The sequence below is a fragment of the Marmota flaviventris genome, chromosome 10 (genome assembly GCF_047511675.1).
Source record: "Marmota flaviventris isolate mMarFla1 chromosome 10, mMarFla1.hap1, whole genome shotgun sequence".
In the NCBI taxonomy this organism is placed as follows: Eukaryota; Metazoa; Chordata; class Mammalia; order Rodentia; family Sciuridae; genus Marmota; species Marmota flaviventris.
The window spans coordinates 34,010,685-34,022,858 of record NC_092507.1 but is presented as its reverse complement, the minus strand read 5'-3'; the positions used below and the strand labels follow the sequence as shown (position 1 = coordinate 34,022,858).

The 12,174-nt window shown below is 41.3% G+C and overlaps 1 protein-coding gene across 11 annotated transcripts in view; it reads left to right on the top strand.

The window, feature by feature from the left end:
- Eri3 (ERI1 exoribonuclease family member 3) overlaps window positions 1-12,174 on the top strand; it is a 133,587-nt gene that overhangs the window by 66,108 nt on the left and 55,305 nt on the right. For 10 of the 11 annotated variants that reach the window (XM_034636828.2, XM_027937171.2, XM_071617771.1 and 7 more), the window contains one exon: window positions 7,281-7,353. The exons of the other annotated variant lie outside the window; for it this stretch is intronic. In XM_034636828.2, coding sequence (XP_034492719.1) covers window positions 7,281-7,353 — 73 coding nt within the window. The remainder of the gene's footprint in view (window positions 1-7,280; window positions 7,354-12,174) is intronic. 11 annotated transcript variants of the gene reach the window in all.

Below are 12,174 nucleotides of genomic sequence, written 5' to 3'. Positions count from 1 at the left end.
ATTTAGAAGCCTTAGATTTCATCTCTAGTTCTACCCTTGGCTTGTTGTATGCTTGAGCAAATCCTTTTCTTCTCCATTCCTCAGTTTCCTCTTATGTAGGAGACAACAACCCCTGTAACCCACTTTGTTCACAGAGTTAATCTTTTGGTGCTAAGCTGGATTAGGGTTGTTTGATAGAAGTATGTAACTTTCTTATGGAAGTTCAAGTTCTGCTATTAGGCTCTGTGTGTCTCATGAAGATGGGCTGGGCCTTGCTACATTTATAGTGTCTGTGTCTTGGAGTCACAGGGCTGGGACCATTCAGAGGACCATTCAACAACCTGAATGCCTATCAGTAAATCTGCAAACTGCATGCATACCTGCAGGTGACAAAAACCCCTGAATGGGATTGATAATCCCAAATCTTCCTATGCTCCAGTCAGACATGGGGTACATAATGGTACTCAGGATTGCTGCTGAGCCATATTCAGAGATGACTGAGTAGCCAGCATGACAGTCAGTCTGGTTTGTCTTCCATGTAGCCCATCTGATATAGGTACGCCTCTCAGAGGAATAGGAAGGATCCTACTGAGCTAGACCCTCCCTAAGTGGAAATATCTACAATTGTTGTCTTCCCTTAAAATCCCACTGAAGGGAAAGTCCCTTATCGCACTCATAGGGCTAATCAGAGCCAATAGGACTCCTGGTTTGTGTTAACAATCAGTATGTGCTGGGATTGGCTAAAGGAAAATAAGGTCGGGGCTCTCTGCCTCTTGCTGGCAGTGCCTCTGTACTATTTTTGTTTCTGGTGGCCCCCTTCATTCCCAGATCTTAATGTGATTTATCTAAAATAGCCGAGTTCTACATTTAACATGGAAAAAGCAATTAAGCCTATTAATAAATAGACAGATGAACTATATAGACACTTCTCAAAAGAAGAAATATAAGTGGCCGGGGCTGTAGCTGTAGCTCAGAGGCAGAGCACTTGCCTAGAATGTGTGAGGCACTGGGTTTGATCCTTAGCACCACATAAAAATGAAACAAATAAAATAAAGGCATGCTGTCTTTATACAACTACCAAAAAAAAAAAGAAAGAAAGAAAGATACAAGTGGCCAATAAGTATATGAAAAAAATGTTTAATATCATTAGCAATTAGGAAATATAAATCAAAACTATTCTGAGGTTTCATCTTACTCCAGAGTGGCAGCCATCAAGAATACAAACAAGAATAGATGCTAGAGAGGATGTGGAGAAAAAGTTCTACATTTAACATGGAAAAAGCAACACTTTTATACTGTTGATGGGATTGTAAATTAGTATAGCCTCCATGGAAATCAGTTTGGAGGTTCCTCAAAAAGTCAAGGAATAGAGCCACCATATGACCAAGCTATACCACTCCTGGGTATTTATCCTAAAAATTTAAAGTCATCATACTGTAGCAATATATGCATACCCATGTTTATAGCAGCACAATTCATAATAGCAAAACTATGGAACCATCTTAGGTGTCCATTAACAGATGAATGGATAAAGAAATATGGTGATATATATATACCAATGGAGTTTTATTCAACCAAAATAAAAATGAAATTGTCATTTGGAGGAAAATGGGTGCAACTTGAGACCATTATGTTAAACAAAATAAGCCAAACTCAGAAGGCCAAGGGTCATATGGTTTGGGTTATATGTAGAAGGTAGGGATGATAAAGGAATAGAAAAGTGTTAAGGAGGAACTGAACAGACACTTCACAAAAGAAATCCAAATGGCCAACAAATATATGAAAAAATGTTCAACATCACTAGCAATTAGAGAAATGCAAATTAAAACTACACTAAGATTTCATCTCTAATCAGAATGGCAGTTATCAAGAATACAAGTAACAATAAATGTTGATGAGGATGTGGGGGGAAAGGTACCACTCATATATCACTGGTGGGACTGCAAATTGGTGTGACCACTCTGGAAAGCTGTATGGAGAGTCCTCAGAAAACTTGGAATGGATCCACTGTTTGAGCCAATTATCCCATTCCTCGATATATACTCAAAGGTCTTAAAACCAGCATACTATAGTGATGTGGCCACATCAATATTTATAGCAGGTCAATTAACAATAGCTAAGCTATGGAACCAATCTAGGTGCCCTTCAATATATGAAGAAAATGTGATACATATAATCAATGGAATATTACTCTGGCATAAAGAAGAATGAAAATATGGCATTTGCCAGTAAATGGATGGAACTAGAGGATATCATGCTAAGTGAAATAAGCCAATCCCCAAAAACCAAAAGCTGAATGTTCTCTGATATGTGGATACTGGCTCACAGTAGGCTGGGGGTTGGGGGGTGGAGTGGAGGTTCACCGGAGTGGATGGGGGGAATGGATGCAAGGGAGGGGGGAATTGGGGGAAGGGAAGGGAGATTGGATTGGGAAAGACAATAGAATGAATTGGACATAACTTTTGTGTGTTCATATATGAATACACCACCAGTGTAATTCCATATCATGTACAACCACAAGAATGGGGGTTATAGTCCATGTATGTATGATATGTCAAAATACATTCTCTGGCATGTATAAGTACAAAGAAAAAATTTTAAAAATGAGAAAGAAAGGTGTCGGGGGGTAGGTGTCTCATGAAAATCTAAGGGAGATCAGTTGAAGTAAAGGACCAGGGGGAGGTGGGAAGGAAGGAAAAGGGGAAATACTGGGGAATGATATTGGCCAAATTTTACTGTGTACATGTACAAATATGTAACAACAACTGTTATGTACCAATAAAAAATATGAGAGAAAAATAAAATAACTGAGCTTAGCAAACATTTTTCAAACCAAGGACAAGGAACATAAGAGAAGGTTGGGGGCTGGGGTTGTGGCTCAGAGGTAGGAGCGCTCACCTAGCATGTGCCGGGTGCCGTGTTCAACTACAACTATAAAACCAAATATTAGAGAGAGAGAGAGAGAAAAAGAGAAAGGTTGAAGGAAAAAAGAAAATTACTTGAGACGTCAGATTACAGTTTTGCTTCTTAGGCAACCACATTCTAGCTCTAAGGCTACTTCTTATCCTTAAAAACCTTACCTAATTTTCTCTTATCCTTGATCCTTGGTCCCGTATGGGCACATCCTCTCTGGATATCCCCCTTTATCCTCTTGGCCTCAGCCAGAACTTCTCTTCCAGAAAACTAACTGGTTATAAATTAATATCACTCACTGTGCCACCTGGATGTTTGAGAGGACCCTTTTCCTCACAGAAGATATCTTAGATCATATAAAAATAAATCTTTATATTGCCTAAATATGGAAGTCAATTTCCTGTTAGCATCTGTTGTTGAGGTATCTGTAGGATAGTGGAGGGAAGGCTAGATTGCTCTTAAAGTTTCTGGATCAAACTTGTCTTGTAACTAAATTATCATAGCCAAACCTTAAAAAAAAAAAAAAAAAAAAAAGTTTACATTCTTGTCTCTTGCTCACTCTTTAACACTTTGCAAGCTGTCTCTACCCACCCCCACCTGGCCCACTAATACCCTTCTCACCAAGATTGCCTGTGACCTCCTATTACTAAATCAATTGGGGTTTTCTCAGCTCTCTTCCTGCTTGCCCACTCCATGACACTTGACATGAATGACCTGTATTTTAAGCTCAAGAAATAGTTATAAATATTACAGAAAAGGGAAACATACTTCCTTGGTTTAGATTGGCCATAGATGATGTGAAATGGGGTCAAAAGAGAATGTGTGACCTCAGTGTCTGATAACCTGAAAAAGGTCTGGGGCCCTGCTTTCTGGGGATGGGGTAAATTGGTTGAGTCCTGACTCATGACACATTGTTTCCTGAGGAACTCTGAAAGGAGATGAGGGTTTGGGGCCTGGAGAAGGGAATTCTAAAGGAAGCTTTCTGGGCTCTCAGATCTTGAAGGGTTCTGCAAGGAAGAAATAGAAGTCTCTGTAGTTTCTGAAGACATACCTCTGGCTTATGAATAGAGTTGTGGGAACACCAGGGTTTAGTTAAGTGTTTAAGGAAAGATGTTCTAAAATTGAGTTCAAAATTAGAGCTGTCTGCTCTGTGAAGTATGAGTTCTTTGTGTGTGGTGACCGTCTGCTAGAGGTGGTTTCATTTTAGCTCAATAAACTTTATAAGACATTAGCCTGGGCCCTCTGCTCAGTCTCATTCTGTGTTCTTCCCAGGTGAGTATAGTAATATCTACTCTTAATTTTCCTTACATTAAATTAATGATCAATGATCTATATTCCTAGGCCAGATATCTCTGCAGAACTAGTATGTAGCTGCCTCATAGATGACATTCTACTGTCAGATGTCTCCTAGGATCCTCAAATTCAGCAGACATTGAGTGTTTACCTTGTGTCAGACATATATCTGAAATTTGCATTCCCAAACTTCTGCCTCCTTTTAGTGATAAACTAAAATAACTGAGCTTAGCAAGCATTTTTAGTGATATACTAAAAGGAGGCAGAGGTGGGGTAGTAGGGGCAGTCTACCCCAGTTTAAGCAGTAAAGGGGTACTCTATATGCAGAAAACTTAAAGACCATGATAAAATTGACCAAATCCTGGCCTCAAATATGCTTTCTTTGTTACCACCTCCTCTATTTTAGTGTGTAGTGTGAAGCTAGTTGTTTTAGTCTGTTTTGTGTTGCCATAACAGGATTCCTGTGACTGGTTAATTTATTACCCAGAGATTCATTTCTCAATTCTGGAGTCTGGGAAGTCCAAGGTTGAGAGCTCCACATCTGGTGAGGGGTTTCTTCCTGTGTCATCCCATAATAGAAGGCAGAAGGGCAAAAGAGCATGTGTGTGAAAGACAGACAAAGGAAAGGTGCCAAACTCATCCTTTTATCAGAAACCCACTTCTATAACTAGCATTAATCCTAATCACTTCGTAAAGGTCCTACCTCTTAACATGTCACATTGGAGATTAAGTTTCCAACACATTAGCTTTGAGGGATATACTCAAACTTACCTCTACCCAAGCCACAAACTTTTGGCTTGGGCTGCCTTATTTTCTTTTTTTGAGCCATGTGTTAGTCAGCTTTTTGTTACTATGACAAGATACCTGAAATAATAAACTTAAAAAGAAGAAAGATATATTTGGGCTCATTGTTCAGGGGTTTCAGTCTGTGGTCATCTGGCCCTGTTGCTTTGGATCTGTGGCAAGACAGAACATTGTGGCGGAAGTGTGTGATAGAGGTTTGTTCACCTCACAGAAGCCAGGAAGCAGGGAGAAGAAGGGGCACAAATCCAAATTATCCTTTTACATGGCATCACCCCAATAACCTAATTTCCTCTGAGTAGGCCCTGCCTCCTAAAAGTTCTGCCACCTCCCAGTAGCGCCACAGGCTGGGTATTTGGCTAACACAAAGTCAGCCTGAGAAAGAGTGTTATCGGATACTAGAATTTGAATTTTGACCTTTAAAGCCAGAATCTGTAGTTGTGGGTTGGCAGCTGTCAGTGATATTGGTAGTTTTTTCCTGAAGAAATGAATATGTTTGTGTTAAAAACATATAGGGATATTTGCCCCTAAGTACCTATTCAAGCTCTAAAGAATAGTAAACCCCATATCTCATGTGGTTACCAGGTCCTTATTTAAATCTCCTATGTCTGTTCCTTGATCTCTGTCTCTGCCACTACTGTCTCTGGTATCCTGGCTACCACCTGGCTTTTTTAATCTATTGTTTTTGTTGCCCCAGGACAATTATCTGTAAATTAGAACTCCTCAGAGGCTCTTTATTGCCTGTGGCCACTTTTCTTATAAAGAAAACACTGTATCTTTTCTGGTTTATGTTTCTAGTGACATGAATTTTCTCTGTCCTTCCACATGTCTTTATGTTCCAGTTCAAGGCACCTTTTTTACTTTCACTGTCAATTCCTCTGAACAAACTGAGGCATTTACAGAGTTAACATTTTCAGAGTTATTTGAATCCTTATTTCTTGATTCTCATCAGGTATCATACCTGTTTGGTTGAAATTGATTTGTGTGGATAAAATGGCATCATCAGCTAGAGCGGGAGATGGTAGATTATACTTTAAAAAACCAAAACAAGAACAGACCCTTGGGGGCTGGGGATGTGGCTCAAGCGGTAGCGCACTCAGCTGGCATGCGTATGGCCCGGGTTCGATCCTCAGCACCACATACAAACAAAGATGTTGTGTCCGCCGAAAACTAAAAAATAAATATAAAATTCCCTCTCTCTCTCTCTTAAAAAAAAAAAAAAGAACAGACCCTTGGTTTTAATTCTGACCTCCTCTTATTTATTTATTTATTTAGTTAGTTAGTTAGTTTTATGTAATGCTGAGGATCAAACCTAGTGCCTCACATGTGCTAGGCAGGCGCTCTATCACTGGGCCATAACCCCAGCCCATGACCTCCTCTTACTCTAATGCATGGTTCCTTCTCTATCTGAAATAAGCCTACAGGTAGAGGTTTAAAAGTGAAGTGAGTCCCTGCCTATCTATCTCTACATCATGTGCTCATTCCCTCTCTTTCCTCCTATCTTGTATCTCTGCCTCTTTGCTATAACTAAACAAGAGACTGGGTCATTGGAAAGAACATAGGCTTTAGAGTCTGACAGAACTGAGTTCAGGTCTTGGCATTATCGTTTTTTAGCTGTGGGATCTTGAATAACCCCTCTGAATTTCATTTTTTTCTTTCTCTTTTTACACAAAAATAATTTATTTTATTTTTCCAGAAAACCATTTGACAGAATCATATACCTATTTATGGTTTAAAAAAAAAAAAACAAGAATTGAGGGTGTAGCTTAGTATCAGAGTGTTACCTAATATAGGTGAGGCCCTGGGTTCAAAAGATTACTGTTTCAAAAAAACAAAACAACAACAACAACAAAAAACTCTCATATTCCAATAAGACAAGAAAAGGAAATGAAAGGAATACAGTCTGCTTTTTGTTGCTTGAGTATCATTTTTGTGTGTGTGTGTGGAAACTGTAAATAACACTTCCTACCTCAAAGCAATCCATTGGAGGTTAGATGTGAAAAGTGTAAGCAAGGTATTTAGCATACTGTAGGCCATTAGGGAATAATAGTTGCTGGTATTATTTTGAATAGCTTTTTCAGGCACTCACATTTGGATCTGAGGGTTGATTCTAGAGCCCAGAGTGTATGGTGCTAGAGGTCGGGGTCCTTTCCTTGAATGGGGTGGGATCCATGGCTAATGGGTTAGCCTTTGGAGTCTATTTGTCCTGTAGACTTTATTGGGACTTCCTAGCTTAAGACTCCATGCCTGGGGCATGTGTGTGTCCAACTTGTTCTCTCTTCCCTTTCTTGTAGGCTTCCAGGCCAGTGCCAGTACTTGGGTTTGCCAGTGGCGGATTACTTCAAGCAGTGGATTAATCTGAAAAAGGTACTATCTGAGCCCTACCCAAGGTCTTCCTCGGGTTCTCCTATGCCTCAGAGCTCCCCTCCCATTTCTGTTGTCTTTTTCTTTTTGTTCTCTTTTCTTTTTTCCCAACTTCTCTTCTTCCTCTTCCCTAGCTAATGGGTACTGAAATGTTATAGTTATTTCTGGGAGTGGGAATCTGCTGAGGACTAGGTAAAATATACTGCTCTAGTTGGTTTTATGCAGATATGCATAGAGGTCCCAGGTAAAGGAATTTTCCAGGGTTCTCAGTCAGAGCCAAATCTCTGGGCTGAGCCACATTATTAGTAAGAGATGGGGTGCTAGCTGAGTCTCTGGGAAAGTATTCTTTGGTGACCTCAGGAGTGTAGCTTCTGAGCCTCTTGATTGGCCTTGGTATCTCCCTCTGGTTGGGAGGAGAGTCCATACAAGCTGGTTTTGGTCCCACCTAGCCTTAGCAGCGCCTCATTCATATGTACAGGAGGGAGGAGACTGGCACTAATGCAGCCCTGAGGACCTCGAGAGTTGGTACTAAAGCTCTGGGCTGGTAAGGATCCTGTGTAGCTAAGACAATGACTGTGGTAGAGAATTAATCATCCAGAAAACTGTACTTTCTCTGTGTTTGTTGTGTTTTCTAGGTAAGCATTAGGAAGGATATATAGGTTTAGACTCCCCACATCTCTGTCTAGAGGAATCCTTATTACAGAAGGCCCAATCCACTAGGAGACTAACCCCCATAAATCATTCTGATATAGGACAAGAGCCTTAGAGCACTCTCAGGAACCTCATGCTTCTGGTCAGTTTAGCAACTCCCAGGAAGCCAAAAGAAGGAAGAACATACTAGGGATCAGGGTGGTAGCTCAGAAAAAAGAAGCCTTTGCAGGGGTGCAGGGTGCTGAGGCTAGGTATTGGGAAGATTTGGATCTTAAACTGGGCAATATGGATACAAGGAGGAAATAATATTTCTGGGCAGCGAGAGCATCATGCTTTTGGTGTGTGTGGCTAGAGCTAAGCAAACATGTGGGAGAACAGTAGAAGAGAAAGTTTGTGGCAACTGCTGCCACAAAGCATGGAACCAAGTCCAAGGAATGTGGAACAAATACTTATAGATGTCCTTTGCACTCTGACTTCTTTGTACTTTTACCCCTATCCATTTCTCCTGCTGATCTCCCCTGCAGCTGAGCCAATGCCATCTACTACTTCTCATCTTTGAGAAGACTAGGCTCTGTCCTACCTTTGGGACCTGGCCTCTGGCCTTCCCTCTGCCTGAAATCATCTCCCCCAGTTATTTTCATTGTACATATTCCCTCTCCCTGAAAATCCACCTAGGTATCATTTCTGCTGAGCCTCTCTTGCCCTGAGGCTCTTTGGCACTTGGGATTAGTTAACTCAGTTGAAACTGAGTCCATGTATTTTCCTCCCAGACATGTACACCTGGAGTACAGAGACTGAGTCTCTTCTGTGTCCCCAGTGGTTAGACCAGGGCTGGGTACAGAATATGTTCTCAGTGAATAATTGCTGGCTGACTGGATCATCTTTGAGAACTAACTCCACAGAGGCTTCCCAGGCAGGGTTTGGTGCGCTAAGCATGCCCGTGTGGCTGGGCATACACTCCTGAAAGACAGCATGCTAGCTGTCAGAGCTCATCTGAGGCTGCTGTCTAGCCTCAGCAAATGCAATGTGAAGACCCGTCCAGGCGCAGCAGGCGCTGACCATGAACAATTACTCTGTGAAGTTCACTTGACTTTTTGGTGTGTGGACAGCTCCACGCCTCTAGGTTCCTTGGCAGAAAGGCAGGAAAGCAGCTGACCCATGTGGTAACATTGCCACTCAGGGCCACCTTGGTGCTGTTGGGCCCAAAGGGTGGGGGAGGAATTCCTGAGCCTCATCAGCTTGGTTCTCCACCAACTGTCAAGATAGAGGGGGGAAATGAGCACGAGGAGAAACTTAGGACTCTATTTTCAGTTGGCCTTGTGATTTCCTCTTGTGAGGTAAACCAAGCAGATCTGGGAAAAACAAAGGATCTAACCCCTAGTGCCTTCTAGTCACATCATTCCAAATGTACCCTTAAGTGAGCAACTGGGACTGAACTCACCATCCCCATTTCCTGAAGCCCCTAATCTAAGAAAAGCAAAGTGCCATCTCTCAGCTGTCCTATCTTCTCCAGAAATGGTATGGGCTGGGTCAGGAAAGAGCAGCTTTTCAACAGCCAGGTTTCTACATCTCCCGCCTCCATCTACTTCCCCTGTAGCAGAGTAGAGCATGCCAGTGCTTGCTGACATTTGGAATGTCATTGAATGATCTTAGACTTTTATTGAGCTGTCAGCTTAGAGAAGACTTTGGGCCCTGCTCCCAGCTCCCTCCAGGAGGGCAAAGCTGTCACTGAAGGGCCAGAAAAAATACACATGCGCACCCGTGCATACACACACACACACACACACGTGCGCCTAAGGACACACAGGTTCTCGTGTGAATAAATACACCCAAGTAAGTATACTCGAAATTATACATATCCTTATGTGCATGCCCATGTATTTACATATCCACATAAATAGTCACCTGCAGAAATATGTGGAAATATGAACAGACATGAATGTTTCTATGTGTTCGTAAAATCTAAAGACATGTGCATATATATAAATATATACATTTTCATCAAGAAATAAATCTTGAGGGCCTTCTGTGTGCCAGGTACTATGCTAGGCTCTGGGAATGTAACAGAAAAAATGGATGTTGACCAAACAATTTCAGCTGAATTGAGAATGCTAAACAGTTCAGAGTTGCGGATCATATAATAAGGAATATGACTTAGTTGGGTGGAATCAAAGAATAGTTTTCTGAGAAAGGTTTTCTAAACTGAAGAGTGAAGGAGGAATGACTAAGCACAGAGAAAAGCATGCAGTAAGGCCCTTAGATGAAGAGAAACCTGGCAGCTTCATAGAAACCAGGAGGATGCAGAATTTTTGTCTCTTGTTTACTGTTTTATTTCCATTACTTCGAATGGTTCATGGCCCATAGACAATTTAATCATTATATGTTGAGTGAATGACTACCTAAAGCATAGTGAATGTGGGAAGAAGAGACCGGTATGATGAAACTGAAGAGGAAAGCAGGACCATATTTTGATTTTGATCTTTATCTTTAGGGTAAGGGGAAGCTTTAAAGGGTATTAAGAGGCATTATCTGGCTGGGTACAATGGCATATGCCTGGAATCCCAACTGGGGAGGCTGAAGCAGGAGGATCACAAGTTTTGAAGCCAGCCTCAGCAACTTCATGAGGTCCACCATGCGGCCTGCGCAATGGTTTCATTAATGAGGTTCTTGGCATAAAAGTTAGCTAGAAGAGATCGAAATAAAACACACAGACTCAGTTACCTTATTTCTATTGCCAGGTCCGAGACGGCTCCCCTCTCTGGTTCCCTCCTCTAACCGCCCAGCAGGGCAGCAAGGATTACTCAGGGCTAGCAGGAGAGAGAGAGAGTGAACACGCCTGGGAGTAGCCTTTTATTGGGGAACAAGAAATTCAGGGGAGAATTCCATCCAATGAAGGTTGAGGGGGACTGCACTCCAAGGTCAGGGTCAGTGATTGGGCCCCCAGGGTCAGTGGTCAGTCACACCCCCACACGGATGGGTTCTCTCATCAGGAAAGGGCCGGGAAAGTTCCGACACAGCCAGAACGCCTCAGACCCTTAACGGGAGCCGCCCAGTCACGTGTCAGAATGGCTTCCCACAATGAGGCTCTAAGAAACTTAGGGAGACACTGTCTCAAAATAAAAAATTAAAAAGCCTGGAGATGTGGCTCAGTGGTTAAGTGCCTCTGGGTTCAATCCTTGGTACCAAAAAAGGGTGGGGGGGCATCTGATTTGTGTTTTTAAAAGGTCTCTCTAAGTGCAATATAGAGAAAGCCAAGAGCAGATACGAAAACCCAGTTACTTTTTCCTTTTCTTTCTTTCTTTCTTTTTTTTTTTTTTTTTGTACTGGAGATTGAACCCAGGGGTGCTTCACCACTGAGCTACATCCCTAACTCTTTATTTTGTGACTGGGTCTCGCTAAGTTGCTTAGGGTCTCACTAAATTGCTGAGGCTGGCTTTGAAACTTGCAGCCTTTTGCCTCAGCCTCTGGAGTCACTGGGATTAAACTAGTTACTTTTTCTTAATGGGACAGTAGTTGGCCTTTTTGAGTGGCACTACTGAACTTGTGACATTCTAGGTTCTTGCTCATTGAACCAATAGTGATCCTCTAATAATCACTAGGCAACCAGAACTGCCTCCTCCTGCCATCCACACATATATTTCCAGGACCTGGACAGGGGTGGGAATGAAGAAGTACTGTCTCTGATTGAGTATTGCAGAATTAGACCATTTCTGTTAAGTCTAGGTAGAAGATGATAGTTACTTGGATTAAACTGACGGCAGTGGTGAGGTAGAGAAATGGACTGATTCCAGAATGTTAATATTCATTCTATAAAGCAACATATAGGCTCCTAAAAGTTTGCATGCTATGAAAAGTCATACAGTAAACATTCATTTAGGAGTATGATACTCAAAACTTCATCAGTGATACATATAAAAAAAGATTGAGTCTAATAAAAATAACATAGTTTTACACATTAAATGGTTAATATATAAATTAAAGGTATAAACATAAACATATACATATTTATACATAAATATATTTATGTATAAATATGAAATATAAATATAGATTAATGGTAATATATAAATATATCACCATTAAATTGTAATATATAAATACTGCAATAAATATCACACTTTACCTTGAAAGGGACCCAAAGTTTGCTTTTAGGTGTAGAAGGATCACAGCTTT